We start from the raw sequence: 27,941 nt of genomic DNA, 5'->3' as shown, positions 1-27,941 counted from the left end.
TTCTGCAGGAGACTCAGCCTGTTCTTGTTGCCATACTGTTGACCTGAGACCACCCCACTTTGGTTGCGTTCGGTCAAGGTGTTCTTGGTGAAACATTTTGTGTTTCCGTTAGTACTTAACAACCGAGATAAACTTTAATCTTATTTTATCTTTTTTTTGGTTCCTTAGTACAAAGTCAGTTTGAGTTTTAAACTTACCAATTACAAAGCTGATTTAAATGAAAACCTTAAAGTGCAATAAAATGCCTAAAAGTTGTATTAAAAATTTTACAATTCGAGGGAATTATCCTTATGTTACCGCAAATGACCGAAATTTGACAGCCTGTTGTTGTGAAACAAACGGAAGCTGTGTCAGTGCGAAGGTGGCTGTCCAGTGGAGCAGCGATCTGGGGTAATTTTATAGTAGAGAAGGTGTTAAACGAGTAGAAGTGAAACGCAGGATGAAGTGAGAGTATGGTGTAGGAGTATATCCATGCCAATTTTGTCTCCATAGATTAGCGGTAGCGTTACGGCCTACCACGCAGGGGGCACGGGTTCGATTCCCGGCAGAGGACTGGGTATTGTGTGTCCTTCATCATCATTTTCATCATTATTGACTCGCAAGCCGCCGACGTGGCGCCATCTAAAAAGGACCCGCAATCAGGAGTAAACGACGAAGACTTCTGACTGCTGGTATTTAGTTGTTACACGACAATGGTCAACTCCACACAAGATACGGAATTTAATGTCTCGAATGCCCACTTTACTCATCAGACCTCGCCCCAAGTGGCTGTCATTTGTTCAGAGGACTTAAGGAAGCACTGGGAAGCAAGCATTTCACAAGTGATGAACACGTGAAAACTGCTGTGCACGAGTGGTTGCGTTCACAGCCAAAAGAATTCTTCTCGTGAATTTTCCACTCGCTTCCGAAGCGGCGGAATGTTCACAATAATGCCATCGGGACTACATTGAAAATTGATATACCTCTGCTATTTCTGTATTATCTCATTTGCACGATAATATATTATTAAGGTTTTCATTTGGGTCATCTTCATGTTAAGCAATACTACCCCTCTCAGACCTTGGATGTCAGATTAGTGAAACGTTTCTAGAATAGATTGCTAGATTGTGTACTCTTTCACTTATGCACAACACTCGCCAAGAATTATTTCGATAAGCTGTAAGAAAGTATGGCAGCGTGGGATTTGTCATCACATCAGTTTTATTGTCTACTGAGACAGAGCACAAGCTCAGTTGAAGAAATGTGTAAAAGGGAAGCCCAGACACACGATTACCACAGTGAGCTTTAATGAGTATGGAAAGGGAAGTGATCTGAACTCTGTCTCTCCCAAATACAGAGACACGGTTTCGACTTCTCTGACTCAACTAGGCTATTTGTTGGTGTGTAACTTCAAGGGAACATTCCCAGTTCTAAGTAAACGATCATGATAAAACTTGACTGGTATATAGAGGGGTCAAAATAATTAAATACATATTTTTTTTCCTTTTCGCCCAATTTCATCTCTGAGGCGTAAAACAAGCTTGTAACGATTTGAAATTTTGCAAAATACCCTGTCACAATCAAGGGCACATGTAGAGAAAAATTAAAAAAAAAAAATTCGAATTTTTTTATTGCGTAATTTGTTGAATTGATTTCTTTAAGAATAACATCGCAAAGTTTCATAACCGACTTCTGGCTAGAAATATGTTTTAAAAAAGTTTGTTCGGGCGTCTGTGCCTGCCACATCCCCTGTTTCTATGCCTTCTCTATGTGAGAAATTTTTTGTGCGTTCATTTTTCGTTCATACAATCGAAGCGAATTGCAGATGAGTCTAGAAGGCTGTGAGAAAGATAATGTTTGCTTCTTCCTTTGTTGACAAGGTCTTCTTTTTTTTTTAAATATTGTGTACTACAAACTTATTTCATTTTTCGTTTTGCAGTTATCAACCTGTTTTGCTCGAAATGGATTATAACAGTGGATGCGTAATCAAAAAGGGAAGGAAATATCGATTTTGATGTGTAACAGGTACACGAAATTTAAATAACAGTATTACAGTAGGCTGTTCCTAAGTGTGAAGAACAATTTTTGACCAGGTCACTGAGTTCATCGAAGACTAAAAATAGTGAAGAAATGCTGTGTACAGTGCCAAAGACGAGTTTTACAGTGGATTTTGGTTAACTGACTTGGAAATATTGACCTGTATGATAATGTTTCGTGTGCACGTGGTAATTGTGGGTCAAAGGGCTTTAGACTGTATGATTACAGTGACAGAATTGGCAGTGTAAAGTTTTAAAATATGATGTTCAATTCAAAACTTCTGCTCTCCATGGGAAAATGTATGAGGCGAATACAAGTCTGTGTTGCAGGCAGAGAAGACACAAATTTGTTTTGTGGCTGGTGCATATAAGTGACTAGATTCAGTGATTACAACAGAATACTCCTGAGTGCTCTTGAAGTTGAGTGCAAGAAGGACATGAGAGCAGTTGTTGAGGAAGCTGTAGTTATTAACAGTGAAGGGGAAGAAGGACAGCGTGTAGTTAAGGCAGATCTGTGTGTCTTTTGTGATTGAACCTGGCTGAAGAGGGGCCATAAATCACTTCCTGGTATGTCATCTGTCGTTAGTGTGGATACGGGGAAAATCTTGGACTTACAAGTAATGTGCAAATGTTGCTCTCAGTGTGACATAAGAAGGAACAATGATGGCAGTGAAGAAGAAATATGGGAGCAGGACCACAAGAAAGTGTGTAGCAAGAATTACCATGGGTCAAGTGGTGGGGTGGAAGCAGATGGGGTGAAACTGATCTTCGAAAGACCAGTTGAACAACATGGTGTTGCGTCGTGGAGATTCCAGTGCTTTTAAGACTGCTTTAGAAAGTAATCCTTATGGCTCACAAACTAAGGTTGAAAAACTGGAATGTGTGGGGCATGTTCAAAACAGAATGGGAGGTAGACTTCTCAGACTGAAGAAAGAAATGAAATGCAAGAAATTAGAAGATGGAGAGCCAGTGAGAGGTACTAAAGACTGACGACAAGGAAATTCACGCGTTACGAATATATAACGGAATCGATCAGGTATAACTTACACAGTCGTAGTGTGAAAACAATGCAGCAAGCCATGTGGGCAATAGTCTTTCACAAACCTTACACAGACGATAATCCTCAACGTCCCTTTTGTGAAATACTGTGATGCAAATATCTTCAGGCACAAACTAGTGGAAAGCCATACACCCATAAACAAGGTTTGTCACTTGCCGTTTTAGATGTTATAAAACGAACATTCAGGTATGTAACCAGTCTGGACTGCTGAAAAAATGTGTACATGGGAAAACACAGAATACAAATGACGCTACAATGATCGTCCAAAAACAGTTTTTGTGTCGTCAATTCTTGTGAAGATAGCGACATGTGATGTTTGCCTAGCATTCAGCAGTGGAAATGTAGGTAGGATTAAGCGCCCGCAGAGGTTAGCGTTCTGCCCAGGTGCATTCACATTGAAGATTCTCAGAAGCGTCAATGAATCGAGACTGGACAAAGCTCAGTCAGTAGAAGAAAAAAAAATGCAAAAGTTGGCTAGGCAAAGGAGCAGGTGAAGAGATTACTCTAGGAAGACGAGGATGAGAATAAAGATTATCGATATGCGCAGCATTAGTCACTATAAATATTGTCAAAATTGAAAAAAATAATTAAATGCGAATTGCGGTAAACTGACTTCTTTGAGCTAAAATGTACCTTTCTCAGAAACTATAAACGCTAACATCCTGAAATTTGGCATAGTTTCTAAGAATTACTTACCAAATAATCCTGTGCAGCAGTTTTACGTTATATTTTCTCTGAGAAAAGTTTTCCTATAAAATTTGAGAAAAATAGAGCAGTCCTCGCTAACACAAAACAGAAAAATTAATTTCATAGCAACTATGGTCTTTAACAAAAATCTGTTCCACACATTTTATTAGCGTCTTACGCAGATGTAAACAGTGAAATTCAGTTTTATTGCTTGATTAGTTTACGAGAAAAGGTACATTATAGAAACAATGGTAATGAAAATACAAATCCTTATAAAATGTATGTCGACGCGCACTTTCAAACAAAAATTGCACAGAATATCAATTATGTTGTTCATAATAGTTTCAAGTTTTACTAATTTAGCTGCAATATTTTTGGAGATATATATGTTCAAGTACAGGAATGCATTTTGCTCTATGTCTGTCCTTAACTATTTTTCAAAAATTAGAACTTTTCTTACAACATAAATTAAAGGAAGTTTCACACCACATCCATCCTTCTACAATAAAACTGGTTTCTGGAATTCTATGTTTGGAAAACAAGTTTTACTCCATGTGCTGCCACAGTATTTTCAAAATGCCTAATTAAAATATCTAAAAGTTCAAAAGTTCATTTTTTTCATGTATTTTAAATTCTTACTTTACTTTTGAAGTTCATTTGTTTTGCTTTCTAGTATACTGTTTCATGTATGTGTATTTTGTTTAAAGAAAATAATAAGTAACTCATTATTATGATGCAAAATTATTGAAATAATGATAATCTGTTATGAAATAATTAAAACATAACATCTTTTTACCCCATGCACATAAAATGAACGAAATTTCTTCACATAATATGCACGACGGACAACACAATAAAAAACAACATTCGGCAGGGTTTGAAAATTATGAGAGGGATCCTCCAACTATCATGCTTTGCACCAGGCGCTTTTTAGTGCATTGGAAAACCTTGTCGAATAGGACTGATTAGGTAGTAGTGACTGCAACTTGATTATATTGTTTTTCAGGTGGAGACCGACATCATAATCAACCAGCAGAACTATATCTGATAATCTTCTCACATATTTTTTCCACCATCGAATGCCGTATGCTTCCAATGGCTTTATCTATCCCATTGAGGCTTTTGGGATCATTAGATGAGCAAGGTCATTGCCGTCAGGTATGACACTCAAAACTTTTTTTCACAATAAACTCCTTTCCATCGTTTTAAAAGAAATTAATGGATAGTTTGGGACAATAATTCAAGAACCTCTTGTTGAAGCTCCAAATGTTCACAATCATCAAGGACAACTATATCTGAAAACTTCTCACATATTTCTTCCACCATCTAATGCCATACACTTCCAATGGTTTTACCTGTCCCATCGAGCCTTTTTGGGATCATTAGATAAGCAACGTCCTTGTGGACAGCTAAGTGTCTCGAAACTTTTTTCACAATAAATCCCCTTATCACCGTTTTAAAAGAAATTAATGGAGAGTTTCGGCCAATAATTCAAGAAACTCTTGTGTTCTTGTTATGGAACCGATATCTGCTAAACTAACGTCCAACCAAGCAAAAACACATTTTACAGAAGTTTTCTTTCCCAGTGTAAGAGAAAAGCCTGTATTATTGTCAAATTCTTGGAGTGGTCAATGTGAAAGCACCTTACGACAAGGAACTTGTTGATTTTGTGATCCCAAAGGATCGCGGAGACAGGTACAGTCGCAGCCATCGGACATATACGACCTTGGATGATGGAAGAACTTTGTGAGAAAATCTGCAGATCTGGTTCTGTTGAATGAGCATGATGTCAATCTCCGCTTGACGAACAATATAGTCAAAAGGCACTTACTACTACATAATCAGTTCTATTCGCCAAAGTTTCTGATGTACTGAAAAATACCTAGTACAAATCAGGATTTTTAGAGGACCACTTGCCACAATTTGCAAAGCCTGCTGAATATCATATTTCGTTGTGTTGTCCATAGTGTGTATTATGTCAAGAAATTTTGTACATTTATTGTGCTTTTTTGTAAGAAAAAGTTACTTTTTAAGCATTTCTTTTCAGATTATCATTACTGTAACTATTATGTATCACAATAATTAGTTACTTCTTATTTTGTAATAACGAAATACACGTACGTACTAGAAAGCAGAAAACATAATTTTAAAATTTAAAATTAGAGTTTTAAATATAAAAAAATAAACAAAACAAATGATTACAATAATAATGGACTTTTGAATTTTTTAAATTAGGCATGTGGATAATATGCCGACAGCACAGTGAGCACAGCTTATTTTCCAAAAATGGAGTTTCAGACACCAGCTTTATTACACTTGAATGGATATGGAGTGAAACCTTCTTTAATTTATGTTGTAAAAAAGTTTTAATTTTTGAAAATTGATTAATGGTGGTGAGACATTTAGCAAAATTTAAAATATTACGAAAGTTGATTGCAGTTGAGGAACAGTTGCAGTGAGCTCAAAATACGAAGTGAGGTGCTGCAGATCATCTAATATGCAGTCTCAGATGCAGATTCCGTCCATGTAATGTACGGACACCGTAAGCGTGACTACGATACCATGTATTTTGGAGTGCTCGAAGGAAGTATGATGGGGCTACTGTCGTTCTCAATATACATTAACGATCTGACGAACTGCGTGACCAGAAACTGCGACTCTTTCTGATGATGGTGAAGTGTATGGGAAAGTGACATCTTTTAACTCAGACTTTTTTTTTAATAATGCTGGTATGATACAAGGCTGCAATATCTCTCCACTATTGTTCAATGCATATAGTGAGCGCATTGTGAGGGACTTTCTTAAAGACTGGTATGTGGGCATTGTTCTAGGTGGTAACAAAATTAACAATCTCAGGCATACAGATGACTCACTGATGACTGCAACAGACGAATAACAACAGAGAAGCACCATGCGAAAGTTGGAGGAGGAGTAGATTAGTGTTTAACGTCCCGTCGACAACGAGGTCATTAGAGACGGAGCGCAAGCTCGGGTGAGGGAAGGATGGGGAAGGAAATCGGCCGTGCCCTTTCAAAGGAACCATCCCGGCATTTGCCTGAAGCGATTTAGGGAAATCACAGAAAACCTATATCAGGATGGCCGGAGACGGGATTAAACCGTCGTTCTCCCGAATGCGAGTCCAGTGTGCTAACCACTGCGCCACCTCCCTCGGTCATGCGAAAGTTGGTCAAACGATGCAGAGAATAAGGTCTTGAAATCAACAACACAAAGACCAAAGGGATTATTGTATATCACCCTAGTGACGACAGATCTGACATCACAAGAATTGCTAGCTACGAGTTCGTCAGTTGCTTCGAGTATTGCCATTAATACTGGAGATTGTGGATCTGAGATCCGTGAACACATTTCGATTGCGAGAAATTCTACTTCAAATCTTGCTCGCATCCGGAAGGACACCTCCATCACTGCCAAGACAAAGCTCACCCTCGTTCAGACTCTAATCTTCCCATCGTGACCAACGCGGCAGAAAATTGGGCGATGAAGAAAGCGGATCGCCTCTGCTCTAATGAATCGATCCTGAGGCAGCTCAGCATCAGAACAAGACTATCAACTTTTGTCAACCAAAATCAGCGGAAATAAAACTGGAGAGGTTGAAAAGTAAGCCAACCAGTTGCAAATAAAGCTTGATTGGAACCCTTGACCAAGGTTTCCGCAATTTTTTAATTGTCTTCTTCAGAAGGTATAGTGGGCGTTGTTACATCATATCTATTATAACCCTTCCCAAGAACTCAATTTTAAAATTGTTGAGAGTTGGGTCATAAATTCCAAGAAACCTTTATTTGCAAATGGTTGGCTGATTTTTCAACCTCTCAAAGTTTACTGTCGCACAGATGCTGATATTAAAGTCAGGCTTATGATTCCAATTGGAATATTTTGTTCACATTGCCAGAAGGCAAGAAGTAATGGAAAGAAAAGTCACAGAGGGAAATGTCGACAGCCGAAGAGGAGCGCTTCATTGCCGTGGATAAATCAGGTTAAGAGCCTAAGAGGAATGAGCTTGCAGCAAGCGAGTAGTCATGTTCAAGGCCGAGGTTTGTAGAGGCAGGTCATCAAGGGGCTGACACGTGATGTCACTTCACTCTTGCATAGGGTTAGAGCGAACAGCTTTTAACACTCTCGAAATTAGCTCAGTCATTCTGCTCCTCCGACTCCACCTGTTTCTCCATATTTGGAGTATGGCCTTCCGCTTGTAGTTCGCCGGATCGTGGCGGGAGCTGGTGCACTGTCGTTTCTTCTGCGTCACAGTCTCATATGCCACAAAATAATCTGCTTTTGACCTAGAGCGTTGCCAGCAAGAAAATTATTAATTTTATTTGTTGTCTGATTGTGAGTTTCGTATCCAAGAATTATGGTGGGATACAATTTCCTGGGCTATTTAAGGGGGTCTGGAAGAAAACAGAAGTAAGCAGGTGGAAATGACAAATTCCAGTCTACTATGTTTTTGTTTAATGAGTTATTGCGAACAACCTGTAGCCAGCAAATAAATCATAAAGGTCTAATAATTATTTGCTGGTCTTTCTATATTTCTGTCTCTACAATCACTGGCTGTCTGACGCAGCACTAAATCTTTCTCAAAGCATGTCTGCTGTATCCATTTCATTACATCTGCACCATAGCTGTCTGTTCCTTTTATCTTTTACAAAGGAAGCTGAACTCTGTTATTCTCATTGGTTCGGAAACCACTAGATCCTGTTGTCCGAACACTTCAGAGTATGAAGGAACGTTCTAACAGTACAGTTGTGTAATCATGTGATGTCCACCGATAGATTGGTATTTTGCGGATGGACATAATGCTGCTGTGACAATCGCACCTAATCTTTCCAGTGTGACTGACCACTGATGTGGCAGAATGCGCCGCAATAAACAACGCACTAGCCAAAACTGTGCAAGCTGCCGGTGGCTTAGAACAAGCGGATGATTTCCTGGATAGCAGATGTGGTCGTAGAAGGACATCCACGGATCTGACTGATCGAAACAACTATTCTATTAGACTAGTCAACCTCGTAAAGAGTTTCTTTGCTCCGTGTCCTGATGTGTGAGCCCTGCCTACTGCTTCGGTAGGAACCGCGTTTTAACTGGGGCTGCGTGCCTGTGACTTGGTCTGCGAGTGAGCTTCTGTTCGTATTGTCACGAAATGAAGCATGAAACAGTGACAAACAGCTGCTCTCAGGAGGTTACGGTCTGTGAATCAGTCTCACAGGAGCATTGCTAGTACTCAGGGATGGCTCGAACTAGTGTTCTAAACGCGGGTCTCTTTACAGATGAAATGCACTTTCCTAATATTCTCCCAATAAATCGAAATTGACCAATGCCTTAGCTACTATCGTCCTTACATCGCAATGTTAAGCCTAGATATTTAATCGACGCGACTGTGTTAAGCAGTACACTGCTGATGCTGTATTCGAATTTTTCGGCGTTGTTTTCCTACACATCTGCATTAATTTACTATGTTCTACATTCCGAGAAAGCAGCCATTTATATGTAAAGAAACTGTGTTAAATTACGCTGCCCGACCAAAAAGTGGAGAACTCAGGAGACCTAACTGCAAGAATATTTTGTTTCAAGACGACGCTAACAAATAATGGACACATTTCTGTGTGTTATCAGTAATATACTGCAATTATCTTTAATAGAGTTCATGAACACAGAATACTATCAACCTAAAAAAGTAAAATATATTTAAAAAAGAGCGAAATTCATGCTATCTACAACTTCTCATTATTCTTTTCATTTATGAGAATACACTGCCGGAAGAAATTAGCACACCTGAAAGATGGCGTTGATTTTGATCTGATGAAAGCATATGCCACCTGGGGAAGGTCGGGGGGGGGGGGGGGGGAGGGGTGTTAGTAGATGTACTGATAATGGTTTCACCATTATCCGCCAACAGATAGCGCACTGATATAGCTACCAGAGGGCCATCTGTGACTACCCTGTTATAGGAAATGCTCAAAGTCAGACGCGTCGGCGTGGTGCAGATGTGTTAAGCAAGCAGGTAACCACGTGCTTCCTACAGCCAGGTGGGCGAGTTTAAAAGGACAGATTGTGGCCTCCAGAGTGGCATGGTGGTCCTTTCGGGGAACTGCCGCACAAGTTAGATGTGCTGCTTCAGTTGTGCAATGATGTTGGTACCAGTGGCCACTTGAATATTCTCACACCCGTAGTCTACGTTCTGGACGCCCCAGCCAGGATCGTCCAATTGCAAGGGCAATAGTGGCAGATCGTACACTACCAGCACAGACAAGAGGGCATATGTGCCCAGATGTGTCGACACGAACAGCTGCGAATCAGTTATTAGCAGTGAGACTACAGGCATGCACACACATGGCCCATTTTCCACTCACGGCACAGTATTAACGTGCACGACTCGACTGGTACTGTCAGGGGACCACTTGATAGAAAAATGGAATGTGGTCTCCAGTGATGAACTCAGATTCTGCCTCCACGCAAGTGATGGTTGTTTGCACACACAACGTAGACCTGGTGAGCGCTGTCTCGTAGAGCGCATTCGTCCAAGACATACTGGCCCAGCTCCAGGTCTTATAGTCTGGAGTGCGATAAGCTGCAACTCTCGTTCACCTTTGATGTTTTTGGAGGGGACACTAATTAGCGAACGGTACGTGCAGAATGTTGTTGGGCCCGTTCTTTTGCCTTTCTTGTAACACGACGGTTCCAACAGGATAATGCTCGTCCACACACTGCCCGTGAAACTCAACGTGCTCCCCAAGGTGTGCAGCAACTTACCTGGCCAGCACGACCTCCAAACTTGTCTCCAGTCCAGCACGTGTGGGATGTGGTGGGACGAGAAGTGACTCGTACGACTAGTCAGCCAACAACTCTTACAGAACTACGTGAACAGGTCGAGCAGGCGTAGCGTAACGCATCCCAGAACAGTATCCCCATTTGCACTATCGATTGGATGCCAAAGTCAGAGCCAGCTTTGTCGCCAGTGGAGGCTACACCACTTATTAGTATAGGTGTTTCAGCATAGGTCGACACACGGTACCTCAGAACCACTTGTGCTGTTGATCTGTAATCATTTCATGTACTCGATACACACGTTCCATCAATAAATCTTGAGTCAATTTTAAACATCTAAAACAGAGTAATATTTCTTTCCAGCAGTGTGTAAATTGAGAAAGAAAGAGTTAAAAAAATTATTTATGTAAATAAAAGAATTTGTTTGTATTTTCGAAATGTAATCGCAATGCCTGATTACCATAGGTGCGCCGGCCGCGGTGGCAGAGCGGTTCTAGGCACTTCAGTCCGGATCCGCGCGACTGCTACGGTCGCAGGTTCGAATCCTGCCTCGGGCATGGGTGCATGTGATGTCCTTAGGTTAGTTAGGTTTAAGTAGTTCTAAGTTCTAGAGGACTGATGACCTCAGATGTTAAGTCAGATAGTACTCAGAGCCATTAGAACCATTTGAACCATAGCTGCTTGTTGTAATTGTTTAAATGTTTTTAATATTGGAGAACATAAACTTTTTGCCACAGACAACAAATATGGAAGTCTAATATAGGTGAAAGGGTATTTCTTCGTGTGTATAGAGAGTAAAGTTGATGACTTGTTGCACGCGTGTAGCGTATGTGTTTGTGTGATTGTGGACGTCTGAACGTGACTGGACGCTGCTGGCTCCCTCATTTCAGTTTCCGACAGTGGGGCTTCTTCCCAGTGCCCTTCCAAGCTCACCGTTGGCGATGGCGGCGGAAGACGCTGGCGTTGTGCGCCGGTGGGAGACTCGGAATGTCCAGTCGTCACGCTCCATCTCCTCATCGTTGTCTGGGAACGATACATAACTTCTGTACTAATTTGTTTTGCTTGTCTGGGAACGAAGCATGAAACATTATTCGTATGCACACTAAAATGACAAACCTCTTGGTGTTCCAGGTTTGTCAGCTGCCTGCAACAAGTAATGAGCCCACTCGCGATGACGCAGTTCATTTGCAGCGTAATTGTCATCTGTGTGGTTCTCTTTCAAGCGACATATGTAAGACAATTGTGTTACAGTACTCTGCCTGCCAAGAGAGCGAAGCACCCAGAAGACATGGTCGGTTGTCATTATAAGTTCGTAGGAGTACACAAGATCGACGGGTGTGTAAATGATTAGCTTAGCTTCCGCTGCTTTGCTCTCGAAGACTGTATGGCCTGCAGGGATTTCTTGTTTTGTTTTTATTTAATCGAATTTTTGTGTTGTACATAAACTGCAACACCTTCTAAGCTTTTCACACTAGTTAAGGCTATATAAACGTGGCCTTTTCTGAATCTTGTTCTGACCAAAAAGCGATTCAGGTAGCTGGAGTCCAAAGTTTTTGTTAATCATGCCTTTTGCCGTCTTGTGGAGATATTTTCATCATTTTTTTATATCTAACCCAAAAGTAAAATACAAAGTTCCATAAAATTAGCTTTAAAACTTTTCCAATGTGATGAAACATTTTCTTAAAAATTTTCAACACCCATTGCGCCAGCCGGAGTGGCCGAGCGGTTCTAGGCGCTACAGTCTGGAACCGCGCGACCGCTATGGTCGCAGGTTCGAATCCTGCTTCGGGCATGGGTGTGGGTGCTGTCCTTAGGTTAGTTAGGTTTAAGTAGTTCTAAGTTCTAGGGGACTGATGACCTCAGCAGTTAAGTCCCGTAGTACTCAGAGCCATTTTGAACTAACACCCATTGCACTCCCTTGGCGGTTGAATTTCCGGAAACAGTGAAACAAATTTTATTAAAATTTGTAACTGTGAAGTCAAATACTATTCGTCATAGATGTAGCCTTAAAAAATTTTTAGTAGTTCTTTACTAATTATTTTTTCTGAAAAAAAACTTTCACCCTCTATTTTAGCCCCTTAGTGGTTGAATTTCCGAAAACGATAAAACACGTATTTTTTTAGTATCTGACTGAGAAACCAAATACCAGTTTTCCTAGTTCTAGTTTCAAAACTCCCTTAATAGCGACATACATTCAAAAAGCCCTTCATTCCCTATTTCACCCTCTTAGGAGGGCAATTTCGGACAGTACCTCCTTAAACGATGCCTAGAGTATAAGATCCACACCCTGTCCTAACAAGTTTATATCCTCAGCGTTTTCTGTTGGGTGATGGGTCAGTGAGTCAGTCTGACTGTATTTCACCCCCTTAGGGGTTGAATTTCCGAAAACAAAGAAACACGTATTTTTTCATTTCCGACCGAGAATTCAGGCACCAGTTTTCAAAGATTTTGCTTTAAAAATGGTTTCGCAATGAAATATTTTCTCAAAACCTTTCACCCCTTCTTTCACAGCCTTAGACGTTGAGTTTCCAAAAAGAGTGACATGTGTTTGTTTTATTTCTAACAGAGAGGCCAAATACGAATTTTGATAGATGTAGCTTCAGAAATGCTTGCACAATGAAATATTTCCATAAAACTTTCATCCCCGGTTTCACCTCCGTAGGGACTGCATTTACAAAAACAGTGAAATATGATTTTTTTGTTTATAACTGATAAGCCAAATATAAATTTTCATAGATTTAGCTTTAAAAATGATTTCATAATAAAATATTTTCATAAAAATCCTCATTCCCTATTTCACCCCTTTAGGGGTTCAATATTCAAAAATACTGAATCACGTATTTTTTTATTTGTTACCGAAAAGTCAGTTATGCAGCTTTAAAAATATTTTAGTAGCTCTTTACTGATGATATAGTTTCAGAAATAGCTTTCACCCACCATTCATCCCCATAATGTTAAATTTGCAAAAATGCTGAAATACATATTTCTTTATTCCTGGCCGAGAAACCAAATACCAATTTTCATAGGTCTAGCTTCAAAATTGTTTTAATGGCGACGTCTTCGAAAAAACGCTTTGTCCTCTAGTTCACCAACCGTAGAGTTGAAACTTCGAAAAGTTTCTTCCTAAACGACCCATGCAGTATAAGGTCCACAACTTCTCCAAATTTCAAGCTGTTATCTTTAGTGTTTTGGACTGGATGATGATTAGTCAGTCAGTCAGTCAGAAAATTCGATTTATATACAAAGACAGAGGCTGTAGTTCGCCGGGACAACTGGAATGACCACGAGAGCGCCCAACAGTCGTTCGTATTTAGTGTTGTTACCAAGTCAGAAAGGGATATAAGGGATGTGAACAGTGTCAGATGATGAGTGATTGCTGTGAAGGACACAGATATGCTGCACACCAGTCTGCGTAGCCGCACCTGGCAGATTTCGAAGTGCGCCTCATTGCAAGTCTCCATTCCGTCGGCTGATCGATTCGTGCAGAGCTATATAGCGGATATACCGGTACTGCGTCTGATTTTCAGATTCAAATGTGATTATCATGATTATTTTTTAACCTCTGGCTATTTATTAGGACTACATACTAACTATTACAAGGCATTTTGTAAAATGCAGAGAAAGTAATGGAAAAAGTTTTAGGTGGCCAGAGTTGCCATGGATTTGGGCAGACATTGACCGACTTCCACCACGTATTCCAACTGTGGTCAATATTTCAAAATTAAATGAAACTTTTACCACCCAGAAAAAAACATTGATCTAAAGTTTTCTTAAATGCTTTATTACGCCTCATGAAAGAACAAAGATATTATGGTACATTAATCATACAGTGTGTTCCACAATCAAAATTATAAATGTAATGAAAGTTACTTCGATGGAGTACTACACTCACAGCTGCAAATTTAGTTGAGCATAATACCTCCATTTTTATCCATCTTTAACCTAAATCCTTGTTTCAAAACGATCGGTGCAGCTAGAACTAAGGTGTCCTGTTCTTCATTTATCGAGTCATTATCTGGCACTTGGGACAAAACAAACTGCATTCATTATTTTCGGACTTATTTGAAATTATATGTCACATCTGAATCACTGCCTGAACCACAACAGCTTGAGATGTGAGCAATCTATGATTGACGTTTACTTTTCTTAACAGTTACAAATGAGCCTTCGTCTGTATATAGATGGTTATGTTTGTGTTCCTTAGCTGCACGCTATCATTGGCATCAACACTATTTAATAAAGTATAAAATTCATGTTTACCGTCAGCCGCTTTTATTTTAAACTCAAATATCGACCGGTTTCTATCCTGGACCATCTTCACGGATAGAGGTTAAAATGGTTTAAGCGACAACATTACATTTGTCCTTACTTACATAGAGCTTGCCATGAATATGTGCATACGACACAGGACGTTTAGAAGCAAACATACTGATAACAAGGCGTGTACATAGAGCTCTGGCTCTGTGTACACGTGTTATTAGAATGTTTGCTTCTGAACGTCCTCTGCCGTATATTCATAATCATGACCTGCTCTATACATTATTTAATTAATGACGAATGTAATTTTGTGGCTTAAACTATTTCAACCGTATCAACGAAGCTGGCCCATGACTGAAACCGGTTGATATTTGGGTTTAAAATAAAAGCGACTATTGGTCAAACATGCATTTTATACAATACTTGACGGCTGTTGATAGTCACTTTCTAAAACTATTTAATAAACTGTGTATATGTAATTTTGGGGGTAAGAATGACCAACACTCCAAGTAAACCCGAAACAGAGAAATTTTGCACTTGACAACAGAAGTTGTATTATGCTGCCAGATACACACATACATGAACAAAAAACAATCACTGCTCTGTTTTGAGAATTAATCGAGTAACATACATGATATAGCTGAAAACACCGATAATTTTGCAGTTAAATGGGCCTAATATCGGTGGATTTTGCACAAACAGATTGTAACACACTTTTTCGTATACAGTTACAAGTCGCAATAGGTTCGTCAACTGTAGCGTAAGAAAATTGGCACTGCATGGCATCATCTAGCGTATATTGATAGAAGTTTGACCCCAAACAGTATGTACTAAACATCCTACTGGGAGCTATCAGAGAGCTGTAAGACATCTGGTGTATAAGTGATCAAATAGCAGTGGCAGTCAATGTATACCTGGTTTACCATACCCACAGTATGTGGATTAGTCAGCAGTGACAGTGTCCCGATGATGAACTATATGGAAATGTGAGGGCAGATATAGTAGACGTGACGGTTCTGGTCGATAACATCTGACCAACTCAAGAGAAGATCGCAGTATTGCTCTCCGAGCCCATAGTGACCCTTTCACATCTGCATGTGCCATCCGAAAGCAATTAACGGGCTTACGGCAACATTCTGTGTATCTCGCACCGATGGTTGGAGACAAACAAAGTCAGACACGAGAATTACTTTCCCCTGTGCAGGATGTCAGTAACATAATAACCGACTCGCATCCATCCATTTAATTAATTCACCTAGCTGGGCAATGGATCTACCTTCTTCAGTGCATACGCACACACTTCCCTTGAGAATCTCAGAGTAGCCAACATGGAGAAAATGGACAGGGGCTGCAGATAGGTGGCTCTCGATGGGAGTATGAATTGGCCCTGAGGCGAGCCAAGACAGTTCGCGTAGTTATGACAACGCTGTGTCCAGCATGATGAAGTGGTTAACGCACCTGCCTACTAAACAGAAAATCTCGGGTTCGAATCCTGCTCCGGTACACGTTTTCATTCGTTGCCACTGATTGTGCGTAATGTTTCAATGCAAGTGACAGCAGTGATCCCCTCCCTTTCCTTTTCTCCCCTCTCCACCTTAGATTTAGTTATGTATAGACTCGGTTGCGCTTGGCTTGGTGCCGTTAGCGGGAATCATGACCTGCTGATGAATGGAGTCGGATTGTTTCTAGCGTTTAATCCTCGTTCCGCACTACACTGGATAATCATCGTCGGCAAGTATGGCAGCGACCAGGACAGAGCTCCCACTCTTTTAGTTTATTGGAGAGGCACAACGATGTTGCTCCTGGCTTCACGGTACAGGGAGCCATCGGGTGTAACTTGGGGTCACGCGTGTTTCTGAGGGATGCCAGAAGGTCACGTCACGGACATTCTGCGGACTCATGTGTTTCCTCTCAAGCAACAGTGTCATTTTTCAGTAGGACAACGTTCGTCCACTCAAGGCACGCGTCTCAATGAACTGTCTGGGTGAAGTTAAGCTACTCCTGTGGACAGCAACATCCCCATATGTGACTGCTTCGGAACGTGTGTGGGACCAGCTCGAATGGCAACTCACTCCTTCTACCAGTAACCAGGATATCAAGGCCCAGTTGCAACATCTGTAGGCCGGATTCTAAACCATATGTGACGGAGTGGGTGCAACGTCATACTGTTAAGTAGGCATTTACGACATAATTCTTTATAAATTTGACACGATTTTGAAATCACTGAAATCACATATCGTGTTAAACCCTGATTTTTCATTTCGTTTCCGTTCCCCCTTCTGGGTGCTTCACTTTTTTTTGTCAGACAGTGTTTTTTAAAAGAAATGTTACTTCGATGTTTGATCGTAACTGCTTGTTTCTACTTTGTTATTATTTATTTTTGCACTTATCAAAACAGCTTATGAAATATGATGACTGTTTCGTAACCGTGACTAATCGGAATAATACAATATATCCTCCTTATAAAACAAATCACGTTACTGAATAAGGGGCAGTCAAATTAAAATGAGAAAGATGGAAGAATTATTTCAAAAATAATCACCATAACTGTTAATATATTTGTCCACTGTGAGACAAGATGGTCAAAACCCTCATGGAAAATTGTTTGCTGTTGCCTACGGAACTATGACTGGACCCAGGCTTCCACTTATTCGTCCGGAGAAAATCGACGGCCACGATAGTCTTTCTTCAGGGCACCAAAAATATGGAAATTGCAAGGTAGAAATTGGTACTGTATGGAGGATGCGTAAGCGCTTCCCAGTGAAACTTCTGCAGAAAAGTTGAAAGAACATTAGCGACATTTGGACGAGTCCACATGTTACATACTATTTTGAGCGTTGAAACGCAGTGTAGTGCTGTGTTTAACCAATTTTTCAGTTTCCTATGATACAAATATATCGAAAGTTTTCTGTTAATTAAAGCTGGAAGATGTGCAGAAACTGCATTAATTATATGGGTGTGTGTGTATGTTGAACCAGGGACCTAGAAACGACGGAGAGACTTCGTCCTCGCCGTAGCCTTCAGAGGTTCACAACCCCACAACAGGTTACAGCAGTCCACTCACCCCACCGCCGCCCCACACGGAACCCAGGGTTATTGTGCAGTTCGGCCCCCAGTGGACCCCCTCGGGAACATCTCATACCAGACAAGTGTAACCCCAAATGTTTGCATGGCAGAGTGATTATAGTGTACTCATACGTGGAGACAGTGTTTCTGCAGCAATCGCCGACATAGTGTAACTGAGGGGGAATAAGGGGAACCAGCCCGCATTTGTCGAGGTAAATGGAAAACCGCCTTCAAAACCATATACGGGCTGGCCAGCATACCAGATCTCGACACTAATCTGCCGGTTAGATTCGTGCCGAGGACCGGCACGCCTTCTCGCTCGGAAAACAGCGCATTAGACCGCGCGGCTAGCCGGGTGGGCTAATTATATGGGTACTGTTAGTTTATAAAAGGCAGATACTTTCACTGAATCTTTTCAATGTATTCTCATTTGCAGAGCCAAGACTTCGCGACAGTTCTGAAGTGTGTGGCCTTCCTTCCAGTGCCGTGTGGACAGGTCTTCATTTACTGCTGGGCAGCTGACAACATGACTGAGCAGGTGGGTTCTGGGAACGGGGAATAACGAAAGAAGCTGCATATAGATCCGTATCTGTTGTGCTGCTGTTGTAGGAGCTGGATATGAGCTAGAAATTTTATACTAGGAACGCAGAGTCATACCGTTGCATGAGTAAAATTACTGTGTTCTTCGTTGCAAGGTTGCACGCAAATAACAGTGATGAATCTTCCGTCGTTTGCCACTATTTCATTAGCTCTCTCTCTCTCTCTCTCTCTCTCTCTCTCTCTCTCTCACACACACACACACACACACACACACACACACACACACACACACACAAGCTGAAGTTCAACATAAACACAGTCTGATTCGTATGAGAGTACGAAGTCCGTAGTGACGCTCGTCATGATGGTCACACTAGCACCATCTCCATTGGAGCAACACCAGTCCTCTGCTGGAGTGTCATCTCTGATGGCTACTTTTGCGATGTGCGTGGTGGCTGCTGGAGCGACATCGCGTTGAGATGCGGCTCCATGTAGCTGTGCAGTAGTGAAGTGCGGAGTGAAGTACCATCGTCGGTGGCGATCCAGACTACTTGTTGTAAGACAGGAATTTTCGTGGGATCACTTATTGTTTATTACACTTATTATCTATTACGCTTTTGGAACCAACTTTTCAGTACAATATCCGAACAGGACGGTATACATCAATGTGAAATAACGCAATGATAGAGTGACGCTGCTCAGTATGCATAGCAAATGCAAATAATACACCGACGACACGAGAAGCATTAAACCATAACGCAGCAGATCGATATTAACCAAACTTCGAGGCGATGTTCATCATATTGTGGGAATTAAACGATTAAAATTTCATCCCATTTGGAACTAATGAGGCGTATTAACCACTGGCACGAACACGTTGTATTAGTTGTGACTCGGAAGCAAATAACCTCTAAATTTCATCATGAGTAATTTCCTGCCGTACCTGGAACCAGTGGTGTGTCAGTAAATGTGCTGGATGGAGACTGACACGAAGCAGACGTTCCCTGCGGATGACAAATTATGGGATCTTTCAGGCCAATCAAAGCTCCGTACATTCCAGAAAGAGTTTGTGGTGTGAACTGCCGTCTTGCACTGCCCTGTTAGAATAGGCCATTTGGTACACTGGTCATAAGGTTGTGCCAAAGGGACGTACCATTATTATCACATGCAATAGAGCATTCAACCTTCCTTCAATGATTACCAAATCAGTCCCATCCAATAGCTGTCCATACTCTGATTTAGCACCTGGTGGGGTATGGGTCGCGAGAATACTGTTTCCTGTGACCATGCACCAGGTCGTCAACATATAACGTTGGCCAGCTGCACCACCGACCGGCAACCGGCCTAAGCTGTGGCGCGGCACATGTTTGACCTGCTATTCACCTGGACGACGTGGTATCCCAATACGGCCATCGACGTGACACATAACAAGAAACGTGATTCATCCGACCATACGAAACGTTTCCGTTGGTACACGGAACCTTCTTGAAGATCCCCTGCTCACTGCATATCTAACTAACGTTGACATTGAATCGGGAACAGTTCCGTCTGTTGTTCAACAATGTGCGCTGAACGGTGTTCTCCAAAACCCTTGTGTCTGCACCATTGTTGTACTCCATCGTCAGATGTGTCACAGATCGCCTGCTGTAAGGAATGGGAGAGCCTCCGACCTGTATGTTCTGTGATGAGCCGTGGATGTCCCATTACCCTGTCGCCTACTCGCTCTTCCACCACCCTTCAGTGGCTTTCCATGCATGCTCATGACACTAGCGCTCCAAAAGCCGACCAGCTTCACTGCTTGAGAGTTGCACGCTCCCAGGCACCGAACCATAACAATCGTCCCTTTTATCAACTTCGCTTACATCAGTTAATTTCGCAATTTTTGGCCGTATCCTCGCTAGAATGATTCACCGTTCACCTGTGCTCCGCTTACAATCTTTCTTTACGACGCCACATGTCTGCAACGCCACCAGACGTAATCCAGTCTCATGACGGGCTGCGATCGAAATGTTTTTACTAGCAGTGTGAGTAGGCTGCTGTTACTACATCAGTTCATCTAAACTGTGAACAATTTGGGGATAAAATCTTATATGCTTGTAATATTAGAGATATTAGAACTCGAAGAAAAGAATTCAAGGAATAATTCTACTCTCGCTTTGTCAACGTGTGAAACAGGACTTCGGAGTATGTAGCAGGTGCAGATGTAGACTGCAACAAAGTTACGCATCAGTGAATTTATATGTAGTGTCATCATTAAAAATTCGTGACAGAAAGTTTCGTCACAAGATGCTGTATTGTTGACAGGCTAAAGCAGTATCTAACGCGGCGTACCACTGTTCGTGGGTGGACGCGGGCTCCCGCTTCAAACGCACCCTGCTGCTGGTCATCGGCCGCGCTCAGAAGCGACTGGTGCTCACTGCCGGCCACCTCTACACTATCGACAGGGCTGCCTTTCTTTCGGTTGGTGTGAGAGTTATTTCTCATTTATGTTACATATAGCTTGACAACCCATCCGTGTATTGGACTTGCCCTTCATTATGGTAAGGTGAGTACTCGCACTTTTTTTTTTTTTACCAAGGAAGTCTTGTTTTTGAGAAAAAAACGTCAATTACTCTCTTGTTTGGCGATTCTTTGATATGTTCCCGTACAATGATTTTCCAATCATGGCATCATTCTATACAAAATTCTCGCCTGTGTCTCCTGAAATGTTAAGGGAAGTTGTAGAGCATCAGCAAACGAATTATATGTTCTTATTTATGAACGTTGCAAAGTTAGCAGCCAAATATAAATACTGTATGCTGAATGCAGCATTATCACTACTGAATTACACGTTAAATCTCACACAAACCTAGCCAAGTAGCCATCTAATGTCAATAACGCTATTTGTTAATAACCTATAGTGCCGTTATGGTTTCGTACAGACGGGCTGATCCTCAGACCACTGTTTAATTTTAAATTAAAATCAGCTTATACTGTTCATGCGATATGTGCTGATTTTCGTTGCGGCGGAAGTTCATTGGATAGGTGGTACGGGGAAAAAAAGTAGGAAAGAGGACTACTTTACTGCCACTGGATCTAACAAGAAACTGAAGCTACATAAACAACTTTCTAAGATAATAAATGAGTTGTGTTCCATACATCGAAAGCCCGGCTTCATTTTATAACACTGCTGGCTAGTCCTGAAGAAGATTATCTTACTGCGAAATTATAACGAATTTTCGACACTATTTTAACTTTGGAAATGTAGACAGTGTAGAGTACCACACATATACCAAAATATTTCAGGCACGCAGATGTTTATACACAAAATGGCGACTCACGAATACAAAGTAGTGTGAAAGAAGGTTACGGCAGATACTTCGCAATGCATTAATATTTCATTATAAGTAATACACACTGTATGAGAAATAATTATAAATAAAACATATAAATAAAGAAAAACTTTTCATTATAAAAATATAGCGCAAATATATTTTTTGTGGTGTACTTATCAAAGTAAAGGAAGACAAAATTTATTATTAAGAGGCAGCCATGCAGGGATAAATGTTATGGTAGTACTTACTAAGGCAACATTATGGTAACCATTGTATTTGATATAATAGACAATGATGATATACAATTGTAAATGTTATGACAAGAAATTAAATTAACAGTGTAGCAGTTTTTTGAAAGTGTAAATCAATATAACTCTCGTATGAACTTATTACAAATGGATTACAGTGTTACACATTTGGTGCAGGTTATAGTTTGGGCTAAGGCGATTGTTAACTGTCGGTCTCATTGACCTGTCATGCTCACATAGCTTCCTTTGCGCACGAAGCTGACGTAATTGTACGTTCATGACGTGATTCCTCTCTTATTTTTGTCATCTTTAAAAATAAAATTGCCGTGAGCGATTTTATGCTTTTAATTGTCATTGAAATTCTGCAAAGGACTTGTTCCTGACCTCTCAAATATCATTATCTGAATGAACTTTTCCACTTTGCAAATGTAAACTCCGTCATTAATAACAACGACCATACTGCGCTTTTCCGCCTTTGTGACGATAACTTTATTCATTTCGATGTTAATATTAAGACCTTTAACAGTTTTGCTGCTATAAGGACACATTTGCCTTTCCCGTTGGCCACTATGAAGCGCCTTGTTTGTTACAATGACTATCTCAGCCTGTTTAATCTAGGTACTTTTGAATACTCACAAGTACTTTTTGCTTCGGCTATGATGTTCGTAGCTGAATGCTGACTTACATATGCAGCTGCACTAAACTGTAGACCAGTGGTTCCCATCATATAGGTAACTGCCCTGGAGGGGTAAAATAAAATGTTTTGGCGTAAAAACAAAACGGCTCGACTGTGTTTAGCTCAGGAAATTAAATTATTTTTGAACGATCACTACTGTTGTTACAGTTTCCAAATATTGGTTACATAAGCTACCAACAATTTTTTTTTAAAATACGAACATTAATGCGTCACACTGTGTTGTCAAGGTTACAGCTTGTGAGAGGAAAATATGATAAATACCTTATTCACATAGTCCACCCACCACACACATACTTCGTATGACACAGAAATTGAGACATATACGTGGTGGTCAGAAACAGTCCGAAAAGCTTGTAAGTGTGTTGCCGGGTAGGTTGTGCTGAGAAACAATTGTTAAGAAAAAAATTCGATACGTTGCGCCGGTTCCGTGTTAATTAGCATTGAAGTTAGTCAATCAGGCGCCGCTGCGCGCACAAATTCAAGCGACCTGCCAAAGACTGTGTCGCTAAACGCATTCTTCGTTTGTTTTCCTGAAACCGAACAACAGACCGGTACACAAATTCGACATTGGACGTCAGTAATTATCGAACCTAAGCCAAAGACAGAGAAGTCTAGTGTCCTGTTAACCTACGGTATGAGAACAACTGACGTTAATCGTATCCGTCCGGCTGCTTGAATTTGCGTGCTTATCTTCAATGATAATTAACTTCAATGTTAATGAACTCAAAGACGCTACAACGTTTTGTCTTTTTTTCTTAACAATAATTTCTCATCACTGTTTACCCTGCGACACCTTCACAAGTTTTCCAGACTATTTCTGACCACCCTGGATATCACATAGGCTTAAATATCTCATGAAAATGTCTTTTGCGAGTTGTAGGTGGTTTCTGCAATGGATCAGATATGGCTTCATTCTTCACTTTGCAACAGATAAATGAAGCTGTTGACAGTAAAACTGGGTAATGACTACTATGTTGCTGTAGGGTCTTGATAGTATTATTATTATTGTTATAATTATCGATAGTGGCAGGCGTAAACATCCTGTGTTCTTCCAACTTCTACCAGTTTAAAGTAATGAGTCCAGCAATCAGGTGATTCACGAACGGTGATTATAGTGTACATTTTAACGTGGTTGATTTTAACTTGGGATTTAAGGTATGGGTGAAGTGAACGTGGCCAGGGAAAGGAGTGGTGCAGAGGAAGCATGTTTTGTAACGAGCGTTTATCCCCAAACCTACCATTCTTTACAAAGGAGTTGTAGACAGCAATCGCGGTGCACTGAGAATGGCTTCATACCTACACACGCATGAAAAAAAAACAAGTTGTTTGAAATGAGCAGTACCAAATTTATCATTAGTTCGTGTCTTAATAAAACGCTTACAAAAACTTCATAACATTCATTTTTCGGTATTGTACAAGTAACTGTGCAAACAAAATTTTTTTTTTCATGCTACTACATTTTAATTGCGCCACTAAGTTGATGAGTTAGCTTTACTACCCCACCAGCGAACTTACGTTTATTCACAACATGTGACCTGTTCACATTCATGACGTGGGGTGCATGTAACTGCTTCAGTTTTCGGTGATTTCTTAGAAACATGGACTTCTTCTCATTCTCGACTTCTCTCCTCAGAATATCAGAAATACACGACAATTGAAAAGACATTCAAATGTTCTAAAACCACCTGTAATTTCATTGTTCAAATGGTTCAAATGGCTCTGAGCACTATGCGACTTAACTTCGGAGGTCGTCAGTCGCCTAGAACTTAGAACTAATTAAACCTAACTAACCTAAGGACATCACACACATCCATGCCCGAGGCAGGATTCGAACCTGCGACCGTAGCGGTCGCTCGGCTCCAGACTGTAGCCCCTAGAACCACACGGCCACTCCGGCCGGCCAATTTCATTGTTTCTAGCGTTGTTTCTAGCGTTATATCCGTATCTCACTAGCTAAATACTCGTACAGGAGGAAAAGATGAGCCGCAGCATGAAATGAGACTGAGGATAATATTTCTTGACGTCGCGAGAAATGCTTGGAACTGACGTATTGTCTTTACAAAACTAGAATCCGATCGTGAATTATCTTTCTTGAGGAATACCGCAAGGTGTGGAAGTAGTTTAATGATATAGAGACAAAGTAATCGATTTTTAGGTCTAGGTCATATGGTCACTGGCTATAGTGTTGTCCGTGCTGCGGCTACAAATCGCGAACGGCCGTGTAGGAGGTGCTAGAATGAAACTGCATTAGACCAAGACCTCCACTCGTGCCGGTCGATGGTTGCCCTCGGGATGGTTTCCTTACAATGGTAATAGTTTTGGTACAGTTTTTAAATGTTGTTTATTGAAGATGTACCCACGTACATTTAAGAGTGAAAGTTTTTGCCCAGTCCATTACGTAATCTCGTCTCATCTTCCAGAAAAAGAAAAACACTTCAGTTTTCTCCAGAGTTTCCGCGCGAATCCAAGAAGTCACTGATTCTTTTCCAGAAGTGATGTGTTGATGATTCGTGATTATTGATAAAAGTTGTGTTAGTTCTAGAACTTGCAGATTAACATTCCCGTTCTCCATCACTCGGACATGGGCATCCCATAACCATAATGTTGCCTACGTGTATTTGATCTGCTTTCAACTAGTCTCTTTGTCGCAAATAAACGTTGAAGTCTGTGTTTATAGGCATAGTGCCTCATTCTTACTGCTTAAGTATCTTAATTTTCAGTAAGCTATTTTCTACTCCTTTATGTGAAACTGATGAAATTTATTGTTAGGTTCTTTTGATCTGTAGAAAAACGAATACTCGTAATGCATAATTAATTTACATGTAGTATTTTAAATTTTCAGGCACAAAATGATAAGTACATTGTAACCACGATACTCTGAACATGATGGATATTGGTTAATATCTCCAAATAAATAACTAATTTGAAGTAGCATATCAAGAGAAGGGAAAATATTGGAGAACATGGATTGAGGGAACAAAGTGAAAGTGAAAGCCTCCTGATAGAAGTTCGCACAGGTCATAATTTAATCATTGCAAGCATTTCTTTTTAGAATCAAGAAAGAAGATTAGGCCTATACACCTGGAAAAGACCTTCAGAACCGTAATATTTCTGACAGATTATGGTAAGACAACAATTTCTGAAACAATATTTTAAACTATAAGACTTTTCCACGGTTCGATGTGGGCTCTGCCCAAAATTTATTGATTATGAACTGCAGATTAAAGCTGAACTAATTTCGAAAAGGTAAGAACTTAAGGCGATGGGATTTAGTTAAACTGAAAGTTTCATAGGGAGCATTAGCCAACGAGTGACGGAAAGAGGGATAAGACATGGAACAGAAGACAAATGCGGTGGCTTTGAGAGATGAAATGCTGAAGACATCAGACGATCAAACAAGAAAAAAGACAAAGCCCAATACAGCTCCTGGGATAACACACGATATATTGGATTTAACTAAAGGAAAAAGGATATACAAAACTTCAGAAAATGAAGCAGGCAAAAGAAAGTACTAGCGACTACAAGTGAGCCTGGTAGAAAGTATGCCGAAACATTACCCCTGTACTACACGACATTCGGTAAGAATTATTGAGATCCTTCGGCGAACCAGCCATGACAAAACTAATTCATCTATTGTGGAAGAGGTATTAAACAAGTAAAATAACCTCAGTCTTGAAGGAGAATGTAATAACTATAATTCAAAAGAAAAGGCAGGAGCTGATAGGTGTAAATATTACCGAACTATCAACTTTATAGTAACACAACAGTGGAAAATCTAATAGAAAATGGACTTGGAGGTCATGTGTTTGGGTTCTGGAGAAATGTAACACTGGTGACACCAGTATCTTAGAATACTGGTTGAGATCAAACAACCCTTAAGCTCATAGTTTTTGTAGTTTTAGAGAAAATTTGTGAGAATGTTAATTGGACTACATTCTTTGAAATAATGAAGGTAGTGTGAATAAAATATAGGTAGCGAACTGTTTTCTACAACTTGAACAGAAACAAGACTGTAATCTCAAAGGACAAGAAAAGAAAGTTGCTGTAGTGAAGGGAGAGAGACGGTGTTGTAGCGTAACCTCGATCCAGAACGAGATTTTCACTCTGCAGCGGAGTGTACACTGATACGAAAATTCCTGGCAATTTAAAACTGAGTGCCGGACCGAGACTCGAACTAGGGACCTTTGCCTTTCACGGGCAAGTGCTCTACCACTTGCACTTACCCGCGAAAGGCAAAGGTCCCGAGTTCGAGTCTCGGTCCGGCACTAAGTTTTAATCTGCCAGAAGTTTCATATCAGCGCACACTCCGCTGCAGAGTGAAAATCTCATTCTGGAAACATACCCCAGGCTGTGGCTAAGCCATGTCACCACAGTATCCTTTCTTTCAGGAGTGCTAGTTCTGCAAGGTTCGTAGGAGGACATCTGTAAAGTTTGGAAAGGAGGAGACGATGTACTGGCAGAAGTAAAGCTGTGAGGACGGGGCGTGAGTCGTGCTTGGGTAGCTAAGATGGTACAGCACTTGCCTGCGAAGGGAAAAGGACTCGAGTTGGAGTACGGTTCGGCTCACAGTTTTAATCTGCCAGGAAGTTTCGTATCCCCAATGTTAAACCATCTGTACGTGAGCAAACAGTAAAGGAAATCAACAAGAAATTTTGAAAAGGGATTTTAGTTTAGAGAGGAGAAGTAAAAGCTTCTCCGTTTGCTGATGGCGCTGCGATTCCGTCTGAAACTGCCAAGAACTTGTAAGTACAATTAAACGGAATGGACAGCGTCTTCGCAACAGATTGTAAGATACATATCAACACACGTTAAACAGCGGTAATAGAATGTAGTCGAAGTATCTGTCAAGCTGAGGGCATTGGATTAGGAAATGAGTGACGAAAGTATTAGATAGTTTTGCTACTCCGCTAGCAAACTGGCGGATAATGACCGAAATAGGGAGGATAAAAAATGCAGAGTGGCGATAGCAAGAAAACAATTTCTTAAAAAAGAAAAGAAATTTATAAACAGTAAAGGTTACGAGTGTTTTCCTGGATATACTTGTCTGCAGTGCAACTTGGACGGAAGAAGAGAGAAAACATTTTGAATCAGTGATGCTGGAGAGGAATGCTGAGGATTACGTGGATGGTTCGAGTGCCTAAGAAGAACTTTCGAAGGGACTGGAAAAAAGAAATTTATGTCATAATCTGACTAAAAGAAGAGGTCAGCTGCTAGGACACATGCTGAGGAAGCAACGAGTCGTCAGTTTGATAAATGCATGTGTTTGTGTGTGTCGGG

At 40.7% G+C, this 27,941-nt stretch overlaps 1 protein-coding gene across 1 annotated transcript in view; it reads left to right on the top strand.

The window, feature by feature from the left end:
- Positions 1 to 20,904, top strand: part of LOC124545838 — a 39,734-nt gene extending 18,830 nt beyond the window's left edge. The window contains exons 3-4 of the mRNA XM_047124796.1: positions 18,302 to 18,403; positions 20,710 to 20,904. Of these exons, the coding sequence (XP_046980752.1) occupies positions 18,302 to 18,403; positions 20,710 to 20,904 (297 nt within the window). The remainder of the gene's footprint in view (positions 1 to 18,301; positions 18,404 to 20,709) is intronic.
- Positions 20,905 to 27,941: the final 7,037 nt, after the last annotated feature.

This window comes from Schistocerca americana, chromosome 8, assembly GCF_021461395.2.
Source record: "Schistocerca americana isolate TAMUIC-IGC-003095 chromosome 8, iqSchAmer2.1, whole genome shotgun sequence".
In the NCBI taxonomy this organism is placed as follows: Eukaryota; Metazoa; Arthropoda; class Insecta; order Orthoptera; family Acrididae; genus Schistocerca; species Schistocerca americana.
Note: the sequence above shows the minus strand (reverse complement) of the source record. Positions and strands in the feature narration are given on the sequence as shown.